This window comes from Melanotaenia boesemani, chromosome 3, assembly GCF_017639745.1.
Source record: "Melanotaenia boesemani isolate fMelBoe1 chromosome 3, fMelBoe1.pri, whole genome shotgun sequence".
Taxonomy (NCBI): Eukaryota; Metazoa; Chordata; class Actinopteri; order Atheriniformes; family Melanotaeniidae; genus Melanotaenia; species Melanotaenia boesemani.
Window position 1 is genome coordinate 30,425,389 of NC_055684.1, and position 21,888 is coordinate 30,447,276.

The following is a 21,888-nucleotide window of genomic DNA, read 5'->3' on the forward strand; positions in this document are numbered from 1 at the left end:
AAAATAAAATAAATAAATCCAGAAAAATGACACACAATTTGCCATGATTGCGTCATTTATATGGGATGCCATTGCATCGGGTTACTCTCCCCATACAACTGAAATGAAAATAAGCAAACCGCTACTGAGCACTGATTTGTGGATCCCTAACTATAAAACTGATGTACTCTCACATCAGTAGGACTGAAGGTAGAGTTACAGGAGGGAAAGCTTCTGTGGTGATAAAACACCTAAATGATTAAAAATGGTGCTTAAATAATTTATCAAATGATTACAATTAATATACAATTCCAAAAATGTTACAGCCAGTCAGAAAAACAAACTAAGAATAAAATCAAATAATTAACAAGCTGCCAGTGAAACATTCAAGTCAACATTTTTTAGGAATCTTTTTGTTAAACTGTAATTTTTCTTTATCCCAAACAACTGTATACACATATAAACAACAATCATTTTAAGTGTTTGATACCATTTTATGCATCTTTACTTTAATATAAACTACTCAAAAATGACAGTAATGCTAGTGGAAACCATTGTTAAAATAATACATTTCAGTGAGTAACAACCCAGAAAAAAAAACAGAAACTGAAACTCAGATAACAGCAAAACCACATTAAGTGTCATAAAACAACAAACAAAAGAACACAATATCTGCTGAAGCTACAAAGCTAGTCGGATGATTTGATGACAAACTCAAGTGGGGATTTTGTTTATAAGATGCCACATGTTGCATTAAAAAAAAAAACAACAACTCTGTGCTCCTTTCCAAGTAATGCTTTTTCTCTGAGATGTCTTCCAGTGAAGCGGTGATCAACACGTCCCTCACACTCAGTCATTAGATTCTCACTGCTCAAGCATACAAATGATCTTCCAGCCACGTGTACCTGCACAACCCATTAATATACTACAATCACATTACATGCAGACACATGAAAGCACAGAAACAGTGAAGGCACATGTTGACTTGTTTGTAGAATTTGTGGATGTGTTGTGTATCTGCACAACAGGTTAACAGATCCTGGAAGGACAACATAAAAGCTTTTTCCATGTTCAATAATATGTAACACGTGTTGTGAGAAGTGTCAGATTAAAGCCTCTGGAAACCATCGTCAAAACAAGTTTCTGGCTGAAACATGGTGAACATTCTGGCAAGAAACACACACACAAAAGAAAAAATCAGACAAAGGGTCTATGTTTGTAACCTGCATGTTTATTTTACTCAGTGGTACAATAAATGACATGGAAAGACAAGCAAAGGCCTTCTGTGGAACCAGGCAACTGATTTCCTCAGTGACGCGTCCATTTTATTCTTTTATAGGTGAATGAAAGTCTGACAGCCTGGCAAACAGGTGGTGATACAACAGAGAATATAACAAGAAAAACAATGCCATGGTGAAAACTTCAATAAAACAAATGATATGACTTGAAACTTGAGGCTTAAAATATGTTTTTTAAAAAAGAAAAAGAATCAACCCTTAAGTGTGAAGGCTAACACGTTCAGATTTTTGAGGGATTAACTGTATCACAGCACAATTTTAAAGTGTAAACATACTTGCTATCTTAACTACTAGCCAAATATGAAGACTCGATACATGAAAATGAAGCTGAACAGAAAAAAATTATAATATGGGGCATCTGGCAGCACATTATCTTGTCTGATCTGCAGAAAAAAAACATGCAAGTTGGGACTGGTAATAGTAACTGGTGAGCTGTTGCATCCAGCAAATAGCTTGACACATCGCTCATATAGTAATACAATGAATTGTTGTATTGAACTTCTGATTTTTGTTTAAAATTAGACAAACAAAACAAAAACTTGTTCCCCCATTTTGAACCTGTGAGTGAAGCTTTACTAACCAGTTGTTAGCTGTAGCTGAGTGGAAGTCTACCATAACCAAAACCATGGCATTAGGCACATCCTCACTCTCTACAATCTCTTACGGTGTTCAATTACTCTTCTCTAATAAAAGTGTAATTGGAGTTCTGCCAAAAATAAGGTAGATTTCACAAATTGTAGAACAAGAGTTATAAAACCGGATGAATGTTATGACTACCTTGTTTTCGGTTCTGATACAATGAACCAGCACTTTGCAGAAAAATGACAAGAAAACCCTGAAAACTGAAACTATAAACTCTGAACTTGCTGTTTTTAACTTTTCACTCACATTTGTGTTTCACAAACTTTCCAGACTCATGAAAAGACACTGAGCTGGATCAGAGGCATGTAACATGTCGCAGGTAATGAATAAACTGAATGGAGGGGAGAAAATTATCTTCTTGCTCTCTGTCTTATCACTGACCTTTATCAAAACAGTCTGCCCTGAAGCGCTGATACATACCTAATTCTCACTTGTGCAACCAGAGATTATCCTTGTTTCCTGAAGCACATCATCAGATGGGACACTGAGCCTCCAGTGAATACAAAACAGACAGATTATATCAGTTATATAACACATTATTTTCATTATCACCTCAGTTTTTTTTATTTATAAGAAAAGAAATTGCTGTGATAAGCTGCATGGTTCCTCCACACATCACTACATTTGCTCATTTTAATCCCAATTTTCTTGCATACAAAAATACATCAAATTTAACTCCACTATTCAAAATATCCCCCTTATTGTCACAGCTGAACATAAACATTAGTGCACTTTCACCCAGACAGCTTCCTCCACTGGTCTATGGCAGCTAAAATATAATCTAAAACACACTCACAAAGTATCTGAAATGCCAGCTGAATTTACAACAAGTTTACTAAATAAAGTGGCTGACACAGATAGCGCTGTAAAAGCTGCATGCTGTCAGACTCTGCATTGGAGGACAGGCGCCGAGGGTATAAAGCAGTATGAGTTCAGCATCATTTGTGTGAACCTGCAGCTATAGCTTGGTATACCAAGAAAACTGTTGGACAGGGAGCTGCATGCTGGGATAATAAACACATTCACAGTCTGTCGCTCCTCTTTCTCATTTGCTCTCTTGCCTCCACATTTTAAGACCCCTTCCAGAGCAATCACTGCATCCATATCCTCCTCATATCTGCTCACAGGAGTGCCATTTAAAGGCTCAATGACCTTTCCATGATGTGATGGATCTGCCGCCAGAGGTGGCAGGCAGGGTGATGCATTGATTATTAGTAAGTAACAGCCAGACACTGACTGGAGATCCAGTTTAGGGGGTGTTTGCAGGGCTTCTTTTTTTTTTTTTGTTGTTAAACGAGGCAAATGGATGGTCACAGGCAGAAGAGATGAGAGCCTTCTCTGCCCTCTTCTGCGTCCCCCTGTGGGATACGAGGAAGCATGGCTGAACGGGTCAGACCCCAAAAACGAGGTGGAGACAAGTCCTTCTTGGTGGCTGTGAATTTCCAACCCATGTGAGAGCCACAGGTTCGGCACTGAGCAATTGTCCAGGCATACCTAAGAACAACAACAAAAAAAAAGAGATTACATTTTCATAGAGATCTAAAATATTTTTTAACAGCAAAAAATAAGAATAACAACAAGATATTTAAGCACAAAATAAATAAATAAATGTGACACTACAAGAAAAATGTGTTATATTAATGAGACTAAAATCCAGGCTACAAACTGGCCATTTCAATCAGTATTTCCTCTTTAAAGAGCTGTTTCTATTTCAGTATCATCTTTAACAAGTGGCATCACATTATCTGTAAGCATTTTTTAAATGATATATATTCATATATGAATCAGTGGCTGCTCGCAACCCGGTGTCCAAGGCAGCAAATGATCCGAAAACCAAACCATTTACACCTTTATGCTTCCCAGTAAGTAGACAGGTCCCTTCCTGAAAATCTATTTTTGGTCTGTGCCTAAACACATCTACTGCTAGTGTTTCCAGGTTTAACTGCCCAGAGCAAATCATTCCCATTATCTGATCCTTGCCTCTGCAAAGGAAGGTGGATCGGATTTGTCCAACCTCTCTAGGAATATAGATAAAAACCGCTGCATATCCTGTGATAAAATTTTTGCATTCTTGGAATCTTCTTTGTGCAAAATTCCCCAGTCAGCCAGTAGACAGGGCCGAAGCTGCCACTGCAAACCACATGATCACAGCCTGAGCAGTGAGTCAAAGTATGCATGAATGAGGACAAAGCCATATGTGGCCATACGTCACTATAAGCTCAACAAAATAAAGAGTTTAAAGATAAAATCCGAGTCCTAATCATTGCTGAGCCCCCAAGGTGAAATCAGCATAATTAAAATGGCACCTACAATAATTCTACATATTCTTTCCATTTTTTTGTATCACATGTTCTGCTCTTGGGCTGAACTTGCTGTGGTGGCCGGTCCTAAAAACCAGACATCTACACCACTTGTTGTAAATGGTGTATTTTATAGTGTATTTTAAAATAATTGGATATCTTTTAAGAATTTTTGTCAGACTCAAAGAGATTCTATTACCTTTTCCTTTTTTAAGGTACCACAAAGCTCTAGATCTTTGCAAGGTTACATTTCATATTTTAGTTGCACAGAAAGCTTTGAACACTGCATGTTGATTTAAAGGGATTTTATTTCCTTTTCCCCAGTTAGATGGAATAGCTATGAGCAGTCAGTATCTCACCTTCAGCAGACAGAGGTCAGACTGGAGAATTATGTTTGAATTCAGACAAGGTGCTTAGCTAAGCTAACATCCATCTAAAACCTCATAATCCCCAATTAATCCTTACAGACTACAAAAGAGAAAACCACAAACAATTAGCATGTTTTCATTTTTTGAGCCATTATTGTTTCCTCTCCTTCACTTACAATCCATGAATGAAAAGGGAGTGGATTTCATTTCCTGCTCTAAAACAAAGTCCATTATCAGTGCATGTAATATTTCCACATCATACGTGAATTTAGACCATGACTGGCTGGGGTATAACAACCATAAACTTCAGATTTTACTTGAGCACAGCAGACTAATTCTATGTTCTGTACAAACATCCATCTGAAATAACAATAATCAAACAAATCTAAATGCAGTGGTTCTTTCAAATGAAAGCTTTATTTAACTTTAGACTGCGGTACCTACAGACCACAGAGGCATTAGCAATCACTAAGTGCCCATAACTGGTTTCCTTGGAGACTTCTGTCAAAAACAACAGTTTCAATATCTGGAACTCTGTTTTTGTCCTTAGTAATATAATTGGATATTAATAAAGGAGGAGACACTTTGTCAGAGCATTAATGCAGCAGACAGATTTTTTTGTGCTCTGAGACATGTGCACGCTCATTTACATGTTGTTCAAAGCACCTTTAGTTTCTCTAACATAATAACGATGCCCTGTTTATTCACACAAATAATAAATAAAAGTCCACTTTAATTTTCATGGGCCTGCAATAGACTGGCGACCTGTCCAGGATGTAGCCGGCCTCTTGCCTGCTAACTGCTGGGATAGGCTCGAGCTTTCCTGTGAAACCTGAAAAATGAATGAATGAACGAATGAATGAATTTTCCTGTGAGGGGAAGTTATGTCTTTCTGCCTGAGTTATGTAGGATGAATGTAGGGGGAAAACACTTCAGCCTATGTGCTGTGTATCAAAGTCAATTCCTATAGAATTATAATGCAGCACTGAAAACTTTATAGCCGGCTCCTGATTAGTCAGCTCACAGTCTTCATGAATAGAGCAGATGTGCTACAGCACATTCAAAATGGACTCTAGGGTCACAAACTGTATTATGGATATGAATGTTCACTGGCTTCTGATTTTGCTTATCATAATATCAGTATGCAAAACACACAATGCTGCTGCAGTCATTTAGGCATACAACTTCAAGATGGGTCAGATTTAGATCAGATCACGTTTCCACCCAAAAAAAAAAAAAAATATATATATATATATATATAACTGGTCCATTTGATACTAAGAGTCTCAGTGTGGCTGTTTTAATCTGTAGCTGAGTAAATTAAATATTGTCCAAAGACTGATTTAACCAGCATGTCTTAAAAATAGTACATACTTGCCTTTTTCAATTTTTTTACATTACAACTGGCAATTTAAATGGATTTTAAGGAATTTTATGTAAGAAAGAAAAAAAGCATTTTTATTTTCTAATCATCATAGAAGAAATGTACGTAAGATGAATGTTTATTAATCAGTATGATCCTGTCAGTGATACAACTTCATATCAATATTCTCTGAAAACTCCTTAAAGACAAACTGTAAGTATAAAAAAATATATACTTTTTATAAGAAGAATATATAATATTTTATTTTATAAAATGTTTCATACTGGTAAGCTGTTTTGATGTAATAGAAAATCAAACAAATTTATCCAAGAAGCTCTTTGTGTTAGCTAAATGCCAAGAGAGTAGCAGAATTACCCTGGAAACCAGCTGTGCAGTGTGGAAGGCCTGCCGACCAAGTTGAGATTGTTGGCTTTGTAGACAGTCAGCGTTTCATGGACATAACCATGAGGGTTGACATATGCTGCCATGGGGCCGTACAGAGACAAGCTGCAGAGAAAAAACAAGACAGATGGGTCAAGTCATTAGCAGTAATTCTGTCCACAACCTGAAACAAAAGATCAGAATGATCCTCTGAAAGGAAAGTATGAATGGAGATGCTTCATGTAAGGCTAAAGGCATCACTCCTTAAATTATTTGGAGTATTTCAGTATCTTCTGATAACTGTTTCGGTTTTAAATCAAACACTTTATTATTTTGTTTTAATTTCATTTTCAGCTAAAATTCTGTGGAGACTTTCTGAACGTCTGGTTCTATAGAAAATCAGACACTCAGTTGTACTGTGACTATGGTTGATCTTTAATTTCAAGCTAAAACATTTGTTTTCTACTCTCATGCACCTACAATAATGATGCAAGTACATACAACTACAAAGTGAATTGAATATCCTATTCAAGTCTTATTTTTACTTGTGTAAAGTGCAGGTTTTTCTTAGGCCTCTATTGTATGAAGTACAATGTGATGTGCATCATACAATAGATGTACAAATAACCCCAAATAGGCCACCATTTGTGTGTCGCTTCTGAACAAAGACATCAACTACAACACATCACAGACAGAAAAAGACATTATATAACAGTGAATAAGCACATCATCTGGCTGCGAGTGTGGGGGTGCAGAGCAAGGCCACTTAGACACTACTCACTAATATATACACAGTATATTTATTATATACACTCCATCTATACATTATCTAGTAATATGTACTTTTACCCCTTTGTAGTGAAGGTAAAGTATATTTATAGAATAAGAAAAAGATTTCCCCCTTTCACAGACGTGTGGTTGTAAGCACCATCGCCTCACAGCACGAAGGGTCCTGGTTCAAAACTTGGTTGGGGCCTTTCTATGTCCATACATGTCCAAAAACATACATTAAAGGTTAATTGGTAATCGCAGATTCACTCTAGAAGTGAGTCTGAATGTTTGTTCATCTTTGTGTCACCAAACACTGTGATGGTCTGACCAACTGTCCAGGATGCAGCCCGCCTCTCACCTGGCAGCAGCCAAAATAAACTCCACCCCAAACAACCGTGAGCTGGATTAAGTGGGTTTAAAAGAAAAGAAAAGAAAAAAAAAAGATGGATGGACCTTTTTAGTTTAACCTTTCTTTAATGCGTGTGTTTTGTGGTTGTTTGTGTAACAGTTGTTTAAAATACAACAATTGGAAAAATATATACATATATGTATATATGTATATATTTATATATATTTATATAATAAGTGAGAGCAACTTCACAAAAACATTGAAATAAAATGCTGTAAATCCATGTCATCTTTGTTATAGTTTTAATATGATCACTAATGTTGACTTGACTGTATGCAGCTATCAGTTTATTTTCAGCTTTCTTTATTTCCATTTTGATTACTGGCCAAACAGGTGAAAAATAAGCAACATCAGTCATGAATCTCTGCAAACAATTAGAAATGCTAAGGAAGACAGAATGAACAATGGAAAGAAATTGTTTAAAGACAGCATATCCTCACCTGAAGATCTCCTTTTTTGTGGTGATTTCCGTGTCCTGACACTGTTTACAGCACAGTGATGTGCACTGAAGATGAGAAATAAAGTGTTAACAGGATGTAGGAGAAACGTTCACATTGAGAAATCTTCACTGCTGATGATCATTGAATGTGCTGTTATCATCCTCCCATTTTTAATGCTTTCACAAGAGACACTCAAGTGATGACATAAGTTGGGGTTGCTTCGCTGTGAACACTCAGTGTCCATTAACAGGGATGATTATCCTGAATCAGACACAGGAGAAAGTGTGTAATGGGCAGACACATTTAAAAAGCAATGTCAAATACTCACCTCAACCCTATAATGATGTATTTATTATAGGCAAGGCAAGGCAAGGCAGTTTATTTGTATAGCACATTTCATGTACAGGACAATTCAAAGTGCTTTACACAAAACAAAGACATTACAGATATTTAGAATAGTAAATTATATCTGATATACAGTTTTTGAGACATTTTGCTTCACTTTATGGTTCAAACTTTGCTCAAAACCCTGTTATACACAATCTGATACATGTTTTCTGGCCCTTGGTGGATACAAGGAGCCAGTAGACTACACTACAACAATTTTGACATATTACACGGTAATAAATGGCAAATATACAAAAAAATATTTTGTTGGGTCTTTTTGGGATTTTGTTAAAGGGCCAACTAAAGAATTCAGATTTAAAAAAATGACTTTTCTCCTTTTATATTTATCTTATCTTTATCTTCTATCTAGTTTTTTTAGTTGGTTTTCTTCTATTTCATAATGTTTTATGGCATTCAGGGTGGACGGCAAAGTAAGAATTTCATTGTTCAGGGAAACTTGTTTCCTTACTGGGCAAATGACAATAACCACTTCGAATCTTGAATCTTGTTTTTCGTGAATCAGGCTTTAAAGGGTTAAACTGCTGTTAATACAACAACAGAAATGCAAACCAATGTGAACACTGTTTTCTGCTTAATGTATGTAAAAAAAAAAAAAAAGGAATTAATGGGACACCAGCCTTCCTCTCCCTAAAGTAACTTTACTGTCTGTTTAATGTCGTTTAATATAACACCTTCTTACATCTTTATTTACAGGGTAAACTAGGTTAAAACATCCAATTGAAGTTATATTTAAAATATATGAAATTACATTAACAGAATATGCGTTATTATTTTTCCACATAATGTTCTTGTTTCTGTCAAATACAACAACAGAGCTGGTTGCTGTTGGGGTATCACTACAATGTTGGCTTGTATGCAGGTGTAGACCTCATCAACATATGCTGCAATACAGGTGAAAACCCAATTAAAAGAGGAAATGTTTTAAAAGGTCTTAAGCCATTTCCAGACAAGAGATGCTTAACATTAATGGCTTCATCGATATATTAATGCAGCAGCATGCAGACTTTTAGACACTGATTGCCTTCGCATTAAAGCCCCTAAAACATGACGGTGAACGTGATGGACAGAGCCACTGTGATTGTGCAATTTTTGCCTTTTGCACAAGATTGGAAAGTAAATCAAGTGAGACATTTTTCTCATAATCACATTTCACCATAATTCAGTGTCTCTATCTCGGTTGTGTAAAACAGCAGCAGTGGATGCAAGCAGCTTAATATATAACTTAATAAAATGTGATCTTTGATTTCACCTGAATTCACCTGAATACACCATTTCTACTGTTACTGTTGTTCTATAAAACAAAAATGCACAACTAAAAAAATGTATATAAGGTTAAAAAAGAAAACAGGCTGCATTGTGTTAACCCAAATGATGGTGGAAGGCGGTCGTTGAAAATCAACAGAGAGTAGAAGCTTAAACTGCAGCTCAAACAGGAAAGTTTTCTCTCATTCATTTGGCTCAGATACTGAGAACAATAACTTTCTGCTGCAAACAAATTTTGTGGAGGAAAAGTGGGACATTGCTGTTACTCATTCATTTAACAACACAATCTGTCAGATTCTGATCATAGCTTCAAAGATGCTTTCTGTGTGTTGCTAATGTGCAGCAATTCAGGCATGTGTCATGTTGAAATGTGCATGTTACTAGATCTGCTGGCACAAGATGTTACAGAAAAGCACAAAGGTGTTAGTGCTAATTCAAACACAACACAGACACATTCAGTTGTCTGATTAATGAAAAGAAATGCACGTCTGAAGTGCTGAGCCATCACGTCGCCAAAGATTGCTTCATAGCTTCTTGCCACAGATTTTACAAGTGTCTGAAATTCTGTACTAAAGGCATGTTAAACCATTTTTCCAAAAATAATCCCTCGTTGGGTGTTAATGATAAAGATGATGAAATCAAGCTGTTTCAAAATCAGGTGTTCAGGTTGGTTTGAGATTAGTTGAGTTGATTGGTTTTCTTGCCATCAGTCCAACAATCACCATCAAGTAGCGCCATCTGCTTCTTCTATGGATGAAGACACTGCTTCATCATGACAGCAAGGCTCTCCCACTGGATAGAGACGATCACTTGGAGCAAATTTATGTTTATGTGTAGTGACCTTTCCCTCCGAGGTGACCCAAACGATGCTAAAACAATGCCCTTCACAACATAATAGAGCATTCACAACCTCTTTTTGTAGGTAAGTTTATGTATTTTACTGTAATTTGTCACAATTTTCTATGATCACAACTTTGAAGTGCTTAAGGAATGGTCTTCGTCAAATTCTGACCTGGTAATAGTACTGGAGGGAAAAAACAGGGGAGCGCTGCGCCACTATCAATTATCCTGAGAGGAACATGAATGTTTGGATCAAAGTGGTGGACCCACTAACTAGCAGACATTTCCCTCCTCATGAGGGAAGCTGTCAACATGGCTAAAAACAACTTGATCACCGCTGACACACAGATGACAGAGCCCAAACTGGTTCTGTTTATATTTAAATGTAAATATTACCAGAGAGGTAAGAAGGGTATGATTAAAAAAAAAAAAAAAAAACTGCTTCAACACTGTCTGCATTTTCTGGTCTGGATCCAGACTTTCCCTGGGATCACACAAACCCTTTCCAGCTGATGATAACATTAATTGTCACCACCTATAAAATCAAACTATCTTTTCTCATATTAAATCCTTTCAATCATGACTCTGGACTGAAATACTGCAGCAACAACACATCTGTCAGGGGTCGGACCTAGTTCAATATACCGAAGAACATCATGGTGGAAAAACAGACATAGTCTGGTCTGTGCAGCATAAAAAGGAGCACTGGATATCATCACAACGTGAGGGGAATTAAGACCGCTCAAACAGAAACAGAGAAGAAGCATGGTGGGATACGGCAATGAGGTGAGCGGTGACCTTAACGTACCCGGTCCATGATGTCCAGTTCACAGCGAAGTCTCTGAATGGCACTGCCAATCTTCAGCAGCTGGAGCCGCAGAGCATCATCTATGGGCAGACAGGCTGCCACCCTGTAGGAGAAGTCTGACAGACACCAGACAGATGAGAAGAGGAGAGATGAAATAGGCAAAGCATGAACAAACCCACATGTTTATGTTTCTGCTATCCATCTGTAATAAACTGAACACTGGCTGACCTACGGCATTCGTTGGTAGGGAGTCATCTTTCAGATTCTCATCCCATTCGTGGAGCTGTTTCTTCACTCTGTTCATTAGCGACTCCTGTGAGGTGAACCACAGGAAGCAGGGAAATCACCCTTTACATTTACTTGAATGTGATGTTTATATATACTGGAAATTCCACACTATGCACACTGACTGCAGTACTTACAGAGTCATACAGTGCATACACCCATGGTGGCCATGGTGTCAGACTGGCACAATGAAACTTCCTCTGAAAATGGACGGATGTACCATGGAAGAAAAAAAAACATTCAATGGAGATGAACATTTTTTCCTAAAGCAGCTCAATATCCACACTGATTGTCATCCCCCTCCCTTCTCAGACTAACACTGACAAGTACATACTGAAAAGCTTATGCAAATTGCACACAGATGGTCATTACACCAACTTTTCGCCTGTAATAATTCCCTCGTGAACAAATTTAATTAGCGGCCTGGTGATAGGCTTGTCCCACGTTTACAACAAGCAACAGAACACAGGCAGCTAATAATTTATATTTGTTTACTTTATTGCACATCGGTTTGTAAAGTGGGACCCAATGTAATTCCACAATTGTGTACGTACGGCAGCCTTGATTTTCTTGCAATGACCCGATTCTACTGTTACTTACAACTAATGCATATAATTAAATTTCCCTGCAGAAATGTCTAACCTGTTGGTATGTGTTCCACCAGCACTGTGCTTGTTTGCAGTTCTGAGTGGGTGGTTTGGAGGAAGGATGCATGTGGAGCCTGGACAGCGGCGTCAGCTGCACGGCAGAGAGGGGATCTGGAAGAATTTGTTCTGGAAGGATCTGCACTTTGGCTTGTCTAATGCTGAAGAGTACAAAAGGTGAATGATAAATAACAGATTAAACAAGAGGTGTACTGGCTGAATGTTATAAACTATGTGTCAGGATGACTGTAAATGAAATTATTACAAAAACTTGCTACCTGCACATTTTCTCTAGAGTTCAGACATACAAAGTACATAAAAAAAATCTTCAAGCGGGAGCACAGACATCCACTAATATTAATGCAAGGTCCAATCATGCCTGAAGAAAATATGCAGAATTAATCTGTGTCTAATGAACAAACTGCAGCAGTAGGTTTCACATTTTCTTCTGCAGCATGTTTTAAAAGCTCAGGCTGAGAGGTAGCACATTTAATATAACACATACACACATAAACATTTAAGTATTCAAGAAAAAAATCAATTTACTGAAAGACAGTTTTAATGCCTTAATTGTTATGAGTCGTAACAGGAGGTCATGAGGATTTCTGTAATCAATTCAAGTGAATTATATAAGAACAATTAGAGAAAGATGGAAGTGTGTCTTAATAAAGCTTATGCAAAAGGACAGAAGATCACAATAATTTCCTGAGCAGGAGTGGAAGTAAGTAATCATGATCTACACTATGACTGCAACAGTGAGGTAGAAAGCCTTTCCCTATTAATACCATATTGTTTTATCTTCAAACAACCCTTCATTTAACCAGGAAGAGTTTAGTCCACATCAATTTGTCAAGATGTTTGTAGCAGACGACAGCAGCACAGACTGACAAGACATAGAAAATAACACATTGAGCAGTTGAAGTTTATAAAGAGCTGGCTTTGTACCATCTTGTACTACTACGACTGAATACGAGAGGTTTAGAGCAGTGATTCCCAATCCTGTTTCTCAGAATGTACTGCCAGGCCTGTTTTAGATACTTCCCTTCTCCAACACATCTGATTCAAATGAGTGAATTTCTTGTCATTAAGTCTTGCATGAGCCTGATGAAGACACTTTTCTTTTACATAGGTGTGATGAAACAGAGAACATCTAAAACATTCAAGACAGACTAGAAAACACCAGTTAGGAGAATACTAACCAAAAAAAAAACAGAAAAAACTTAACTGCACCCCTCTTAATGTAGCCCTTTTAAAGGTACATCAATACATCTTCATCACACATCCCTGTACTGCTTGCAATGCATATGTGACTGGCATCCGACAGTGTTCAACAGCACCAGTTTTAATAATTAACTTTTTAAAAATAAAACTATCATAAAAACATAAATGTCCCTCATTGCAGGGACAGTTGCATTAAACCAAGAGACTTGATGGAAACTATGATTTTTTTTTAGGTTAGTCTGCCCTCTAGCTGTGAGTTGTTTGATTTTTTTTAATCAAATGCCATAAAACGCCTGTTCAGACACTAGTTCTTTCTGTCTTTAGTAAAATACACATCTAAAAGACTTTATTTTGAAAAATAATTCCATTTGATATACTGCACTGAGGGGGTAAGTATCTGTATGAGGATACTTCAGTATGTGAAGTGACAGTAAATAACATTGTCATTAACACCCAATCTAATTTCACCATCTGAACTAAAAATGACTTCCTTTCTTTTGTTCCAGAAAATCAAAGTATGGATGGAGCCTATAAGAGTTTCAGTATACCTGAGTAGCCAGAGCTTTAGTACCTGTTCACAGATATACCATATTAGTATTTCATTTTGCTTTATGTGAAGGGTGTATCCTTTGTGGCATGCCTTTAATCCAGGAAGTGACAACAAATACTTATTCGTTGACCTTTGATTTAAAACTTTACTTGCCCGTCTGCTTGAGTTCTTATCTCGTGAACCTTAAATCTCTGCCTCCCCACAGCCTTCACTTTGACTGTTTCAATGCCATATTCTTGATCCTCTCGATATGCATAGATTTCAGCTGTTGTTCCAAACCTTGCCTCTGGGTCACCTGCATCACTACAGAGACACATCAGCTATTACAATCATATATTTAAAAAAAATATATCAAATTAATGCAGCTTCAAGATCCACATTTATTAATATGTTGTCATATGGGTCAAATCAAATAAATCCTTTCCATTCATAAGCTCTGTCAACCGTGTGATAATCACAGATTTCAAAGATACATTTCCATCTCCACACACCTGTGTGCAAGCACAGCGAAAGTGCGGTCTTTCTGTATGACACTCCTCATCATGCTGACCTCCTGAGGCCCAAAAAGCTGCAAGGGCAGTGTCTGGCCCGGCACCAGCATCACAGATGTGTGAGGCAGCACAGGAATGGTCTGGCAGCTGTCATCATCATGAACTGTTCTGCCGTGAAACTCTTCCATGTCTGAACCCAGGTACTGCCATTACAGGGGTCAGTGTAAACACAAGACCAAAAGTAAAAAACAGTGGTAGTTTACACGAAAGCACAGTATATAATATGCATAGAGATAGCTGGGATAGGAGAGGAGGCGGTAGACTGCTCACAGCATGAGATGTGGGTAAACTGGGGTCAAAGGTAATGGTGTTGGGCTTCTCTGCTTCATCACTGTCTCGATCTTCAGTCTCCATGTCACCTTCCTCCTCCTCCTCCTCATTGTCTGGCATGACACAAGTTTATGACACAGTAAGGTTAGTTAACTCTCTCTTTGTCTCCAAAACTAACTTTAGCTGTAACAATATCATCTTTAAAAGTACATATACTTGTGTGTAACAAGATAAAGAAAGCGAAAGCACGGAGATTACTGAAAAAGAAAAGTACCAGGATATGCTCACTGACAGTGGCCTGTGTTGAAGATATGCTCGTTAGCTTTTAGCAGAAGGATGAGATGCACGCCGTCTCTGTGGAACACCGAACAGTGTTTTTATTTTTAACTTTTACCTGGTAAAAGCTGTAGTTGGTTCCCCATGTTGCCGTTTATATCGTCTTCGCCACCGCCCCTCTCGTCAGCCATATCCTTGTGTTTACAATGCTAGCTCTTCTTCTACGGTGTCTTGCTCTATGCACGGTAGCTTGTGACGTGTTTTCCGGTTAAGGGTAAGGCGGCTTCACAACTTCCGCCTTTGTGCCTAAACAGGGTGACTTATATTTTATCTCGATTTTTGTGTATTTTGTTGTTTGAGTGTCGGTGTTTATCTAATATCATGACCGCAAAATGAGCTAAATTGTCTTTTCAAAGCAGGGAGGATGAAAGTAATTATTCTGTAAAGGCAATTTTGGGTTTACACTCAAAATGTGTACTGTCATATATTATTATAGTAATATTACGGCTGATCCTATCATTATGCAATAAATAATCAGAAAGACTGTTGGGGCATCAGGGGCCATGCCAGTCAGCATGTGCTGTGGGAATTGCAGGTAGAGCACAGTATGAAAGTTTGGTTCAGCAGCACCACTTGAGTATCTGAGTAGTTCTGAAAAACATCTGGTAGATGAGCCTTCACTGTCTTTTCAGACAGCCAAGTGCCCACAGCTCCAAGCACAGCATACAGAAAGTACAGTGCATGCCATCTACTTTTGTCACTCATTACACAAACAGAGCATAACTGACATTACTAAATAGAATTTAAAATTATTATTATTATATTATTATCATTATTAGTAGTATTATTTTATAATTTTACCATTCCAGTAATATAAACATTAGGATTGAGGGACTACATTGACAAGACTTCCTGTGCCACCAGTCTGTGTGTCCCAGATGTCCAGCTTTTTTTGTGAAGATGTTCTCGATATCACCGTCATCATTTTGCTGCTCTATACATTCAAAATTGTGCAAATTTAAAGAATGGCCTGTTGAATTTTTTTGGGCTGTATATGTATATATGTAAACTATTTTCTTTAAAGTTTTGTTCTATCATATTCTACCTTACATTTAATAAATTATCTGAATACATGTTGTACATCATAGTGTGGCATGAAGGAATTACAATAATGACCTTGATTACATCTGCATTCTAGTATAGCCCCTGAACACCTAACACATTTGCACATGTCCCACAGATTTGCCAGCAACACATAAGATGGTGCATGTGACAAAAGCACAGGCTGCACTTAGGAAAAATGAGGTCCCTCACGCTGCCGGTACAACAGTAAATTTATTCTTCTCTTGTCCTTATGGAGTGATAAACGTAACTCAAGATTTGACATTGTTTTGGTTTGTAATACAACATAATGTAGTGGTTAGTTCCTGTATGAGTTTTGACAGCTGGATCTTAAAAATCTGTATCATGCTGTTATTGGAATTGTTAAAATGTACCCTTTCTTCAAATTAATTTAAGTTTTAAGTAATAATGTCTGTTTTGTGTGACAGTGCCAAACACCAAACTCTGTTCTGCTGCAGAGTGAGGTTTTCTCTACTTATAAATCACACTGCACCTTCAAAGGACGGATTGGAATAGCATCTCATGGTGCAATAATCTTTGTGTCATCTTTGTATGAAGGCTCCATCAGTGACAACGAGATCCTGATGCAGTCTGGAATTGTCACCCTCCTCAAATCAACAGCAGCCATCATGGTGGACAAGGGTTTCCTTGTGGATGACTGTATCCCCAACAAGGTGTACATACCAGCTTTCCTGTCCAAGAAAGAACTGTCTGGGTCAGAGGTCAAGGAGACACAGTCTATTGCAAGGTTGAGAGTGCATGTTGAGCAGCTCAATCGAAGGGTAAAGGAGCACAAAATATTCAGTACAGTAATCCCTCTTTCACTCACCGGCAGCATCAATCAGCTGTACACAGCAGCCTGTCTCTTGGTCAACTACCAAAATGGACTCAGTCAGAGCACATTGAGAACAACATGCAAGTGCTAATAACTTTATTGTTAGACAAAGATGTTCCAGTTCTTGTAATCAATATTACCAAACATAAAAATAACATCAAAATATTACTGAATTACAATTAAAGTACTGGTGTTAGAATACTACTTAACAAAAGTACTAAGTATCAGTGTCATTTCCTAATAACATTGTACTGATACACTATGTTTGACATTTATTAAGGATGCAAATTGTTGTTTGACAATATCCTTGACATGCCAATGATTGTGCATCCCTAATGTTTGTTTTCTGTTAAACTTACCCACTTCCAAGCATATCAGTTCATGAGAAAAATATACAAAGATAAATAGAAGACAGTAATAGAAGTAACAATTAATGTTACTCCCTAACTAAAACGGAAAGCTCAATATAGTTTTAAGTTATGGAGCTCAAGTTATGAAATTGGCATAGGATATAATCTTTTCCCCACTATCCTTGACTATTTTAACCTTTGTCACCTTTGCATACGTTGCACATGCTAAATATATGGTAAATGGTCAATATATGTATATATTGGCATATTTGTTTATAGAGGAAACATTTATACATGTACCTATTTTGTCATTAAATATTTGACTCATTTTTATTAATTTCATCATTCCTATTAAGTACAGTTGCTGCTACATTATGTTGTCATTACACCGTTTTTACCACTACCTCACAAGTGCCCTTATAGTGTAAAGTGAAATTAAAGTGTATGCTATTTTTCTACTTTAAACATTCCAGCCTATTGTTTTTTTGGGGGGTATTTTGTGTACTATACCGGGCTGCAGTTGAAGAAATTCAACCTGCCAACAAAGACAATGGTGCAGTTCTACACAGCCATCATCGAGTCCATCCTCACTTCTTCCATCACCGTGTGGTACGCTGGAGCCACCACCAGGGACGAACAGAGGCTACAGCGTATCGTGCGCTCTGCTGAGAAGGTGATCGGCTGTACTCTCCCATCTCTCCAGAACCTGTACGCCTCCAGGACACTGGGCCGTGCGGGCCGGATCGCAGCCGACCCTTCTCATCCTGGTCATGGACTTTTTGAGCCACTCCCCTCAGGCAGGAGGCTACGGTCCATCCGGACCAGAACCTCTCGCCACAAGAAGAGTTTCTACCCCTCTGCTGTTGGACTCATGAACAAGAACTCCTAGGCCATAAACGCTCTGTCTCAGTCACAGGACCTGTGCTTCATGCAAAAAGAGACAAACTTACTCAAGTTAGTTTACTGTCACTTTAGCATACTCCCTTCTGGATTATGCTCGAACTCCATACCCATCCTGTATATTTTGTAATTTTGTGTTAAAGTGTAGAGACTTTATTTTGTTTTTAAAATTTTTATTTTATATTTATTGCATGCTTAAACTTATATTGTTTTTATGTCTGCACCAAGTACCGCAGCATTTTCCTAATGATGTGAACCTGTTCACTCATATGGCAATAAAAAACCTTTCTGATTCTGATTCTGCTGTGACAACTTGATTTCCCATCCAGATTTATAAAATCTATAAGAAAAATACAGTAAATATGAAATATCCTGCATACCTTGTAAACCAAGTCAATATCCCTGGATCTGGCATAAAATGCGTAACCTAAATAATTCACTTTTTTTTTTTTTATTTAACCATTTTGACATTTAAATCAGGTAAAATGTTGGAGAACAAATTTTGATTGTTTAATTGCTTCAAACACATGAAGAAGTTGCTGAAAATACTGCTAAGCAGAACTCTAAGCAGGACAAGCCCATTTAAGTATGTGCATTTACATCTAGACTCATTTAGCAAGTTATTAAACAAGAGGCTGAATCACATGGAAACTTATGTGTTCATTTATTATTCAATACACCACATGACAGTTGTAAATAAACTTGATGTATTATGGTCCATGAACAAAGCAGCTGCAACTGTTATGATGTATCATTCCAGCATCTTTGCCATCCTCCAGTCAGACAGCCACATCCTCTGCAGTTGCCATGGTGATGTGAAGTCAGGATTTGGACCCATTCTGCAGACAAGTGCTCCAAGCCATCCACTTCGGGTATAGGCTGTCAGTCATCAGGAGAGGCTCAGACGGGATCGCAGCTCGTAAAGATGAGGGCTTACTTTGACCTTTGCCTCATCTTTCTCCTTTTACGCTTCAGCCTGAAGAAAAAGAACTGTCAGGAAAACAACCAGCCCAATACCCTTGCAAAAATACCACATATCTGGACCTAATGATTCAGTTTGTATTTGACATGTCCTGGATGTCTCCAGCGTGACAATTATTTTACAGAAAACAAGGCAAGTTATTAATATGGGGTGAGAAAATAATATCTGCTGTATCTACACTGTATAGTAGAAATGTAAAAAAAATAAAATTCCATTGCCAATAGACCAGGGGTGTCAAACTCCAGTCCTTGAGGGCCGGTATCCTGCAGGTTTTCATTTTTTCTCTGATCTAACACATCTGACTGAAATTAATGGTTTATTGTGAAGAAGTTTACAAGAAGCTGTTGGATCCATTTGATTTTATTCAGGTGTGTTGGAGCAATGAAATTACTAAAACCTGCAGGATAGTGGCCCTTGAGGACGAGAGTTTGACACCCCTGCAATAGACTGTCATCCACAGCATGACACAATGGCAGATCAGCAGAGTAACCGTAGCAACAGGCTCCTCTGACTGCACTGCACAACAGAACGGTTTAAAAAGTTGTTCATCCCTTCCTTCCTTTAGCTATTAGACTGTTTAACAGATGTGTCTGAACTGAACTACATTTTATCTGTACACTTTTACTTTTATCCTTTGCTGCCGGACACCGGCATTTCTCCTTTGGGGGATTAATAAAGTTCGTTTGATCAATTAACATCTAAAACTATTCCATGTAAGAACACATACTAAGTCGAGTCGTTTGACAACTTTGGTAAGGTTAAAGATGCGGGAGTTTGCAGGACCACTGTACAAAATGCTTACCTGCGCATACGCTTCTTCCTCCACTAAAAAAAAAAAAAAAGGGGGGAAACCAGAGCACCATTAGCATAAATACAGAACAGCTGAAGCATATCCCATGTTTACACTTTCAACGTAAGACAACACGCTTTTATGATTAATTTAAACTATGGCTTGAAACGTTTCACGTTACAAAACAGTGTACAGTGAAATCGTGGTGCAACGTTGGACAACACATGGCAACGGGGGTTGACCACTGCAACAAATGCAGCATACACAAAGACAGGCCTTCTCTTAGCTTAACAGGTTTTAGTCTTTTACACATGTAGCACTGCTATGTTCAAAGATTTAGACTCATAGTAAAAAGTGTCAAGCATATAGAGAGTTGAAAAACATTCCAAGCCAGCGAGTATAAGAGAGAAACACGGGAGATGCTAATCGGATACTAGCTAACAGTACTGAATGGAAAAGGAAGACGAATCAAACCACCAAAATATGAATTCTGCCTCGTTATCTTACCTTGGCTCTCATCGTGTGGAGTGGTTTCTGGAAAAGTTAAACAAATAACCAATTAGTAGCTGCAGATGAACAGTAATACAATATGATTAATTTGGATTTTGTTAGCAGTGAAATACAATTCCTCACCTCAAGCGAGAAGAGCAACGGAAAGAGGATGTGACGAAGCAAGAGAGCGGGTTTTATAAAAATCGTGACGTCATGTTTGAGCGCCATTTACCAACTTTTAGCTAGGTGGGAAATGTAGTTCTAACCATAGACAACATTTTTTTTATTAGGATCTTTATTATGTTTTTAGTCCTAAAGGGCAAATTGGCTGTGTCGTGATTTGGTTGGTGGATTTTTTTAAATGTCTTTTTTAACATTGTTTCCTTAAGAGAGTAATTTTTGACTGACCCATGGTTATTAGGGCCTTGATTAACCTGCAGTTGGTGTGATATCCTGGCAGTTTTTTAATGTGACACATTTCTATTTTAAACCTTTATCAGATTAATAATTAAACTGGTAGCCAGTGAAAGCTTTGCATAGAGCAAAATGCTTTAAAATTATTCAAAATTCAATGATTTTTGAACATGGTTTCAGCCTGTTACTTCAAATCGTAATTTAAGCTTGAAAACCCTAGAAAAAACTCTGATTTTATGTCACAATTTAATATGCTTAATTTATCTTACAAAATCCTACAAGAAATAGTTTGGCATCTAAAATAAACAACATGCACTCTGGACATGGTACCATCCAACTTTTTAAAAACAGTTTTACCTCAGTCAAAACTGTTGGTTTTAATCAAAACTAAGAGATCTAAACACATCACACCACTCTTAAAATCCTCACTCTGGCTTACAATCAGTCACAGAATAGAAGATTATTTCAGGCCCAGAATACATCTGTGATATGTTCAGAGAATATAAACTTAGCAGAGCTCTTAGATGAAAGACTCTGACAACTAGTCCAGACCAGTCCAGCTAAACATGGGACAGCATTTGGCTGCAAACAAGTGGAACAAACTGCCAGGGGAGATTAAATTTTCACCAAATGTAGACACTTTTAAACCCAGATTAAAAACATTTATTTTCTCATGCACCTATGAATGAAATCTGCACATTAACTTTTAACTTATCTTGTTTTTAATCGTTGTAATTAATGATTTATTCTGATTTTGCCATTTGTGGCTGCCTTTTACTACATTTTATTGCTTTCTTTGCTCCACGTGTAAGGCTGTTGTTTTATGTAAAGCCCTTTTGTCTTATACATGAAATGCGCTATACAAATAAACTTGCCTTGCTTTAAGCTCTTCAGTTACAGTATTTTCTTAAGCATTGTACCAGAAGCTAACCAGCA

General features: G+C 37.5%; 1 protein-coding gene and 1 long non-coding RNA gene across 3 annotated transcripts; both read right to left on the reverse strand.

The window, feature by feature from the left end:
* Window positions 1-1,190: 1,190 nt before the first annotated feature.
* crbn (cereblon) lies at window positions 1,191-15,344 on the reverse strand. 2 transcript variants are annotated; one of them, XM_041979929.1, is made up of 11 exons: window positions 15,186-15,344; window positions 14,792-14,904; window positions 14,462-14,664; window positions 14,124-14,273; window positions 12,198-12,360; window positions 11,693-11,755; window positions 11,499-11,583; window positions 11,271-11,386; window positions 7,952-8,016; window positions 6,326-6,457; window positions 1,191-3,413 (listed from the first exon to the last, which is right to left on the reverse strand). In XM_041979929.1, the coding sequence occupies exons 1-11, from the start codon at window positions 15,256-15,258 to the stop codon at window positions 3,230-3,232; spliced, it is 1,347 nt and encodes a 448-aa protein (XP_041835863.1). In that variant the 5' UTR covers window positions 15,259-15,344; the 3' UTR covers window positions 1,191-3,229. The 2 variants fall into 2 exon arrangements, with proteins under 2 accessions (XP_041835863.1, XP_041835864.1); XM_041979930.1 differs by lacking the exon at window positions 15,186-15,344 and adding an exon at window positions 15,066-15,163.
* A 3,577-nt stretch (window positions 15,345-18,921) lies between these two features.
* LOC121636427 lies at window positions 18,922-20,736 on the reverse strand. Its single transcript, XR_006009724.1, has 4 exons — window positions 20,680-20,736; window positions 20,554-20,580; window positions 20,059-20,081; window positions 18,922-19,250 (listed from the first exon to the last, which is right to left on the reverse strand). It is a non-coding gene; the product is annotated as an uncharacterized LOC121636427 (long non-coding RNA).
* Between the last annotated feature and the right edge of the window lie 1,152 nt (window positions 20,737-21,888).

Bases quoted from the DNA above. Each gene is read 5' to 3' on its own strand.
- crbn (XM_041979929.1), bottom strand. From the start codon at position 15,258: ATGGCTGACGAGAGGGGCGGTGGCGAAGACGATATAAACGGCAACATG. The intron at 14,274-14,461 runs GTGTGTGGAGAT...GTGTCTCTGTAG, and splicing joins TTCGCTGTGCTTGCACACAG to TGATGCAGGTGACCCAGAGG. The intron at 11,387-11,498 runs GTCAGCCAGTGT...GGTGTCTGTCAG, and splicing joins CCTACCAACGAATGCCGTAG to ACTTCTCCTACAGGGTGGCA.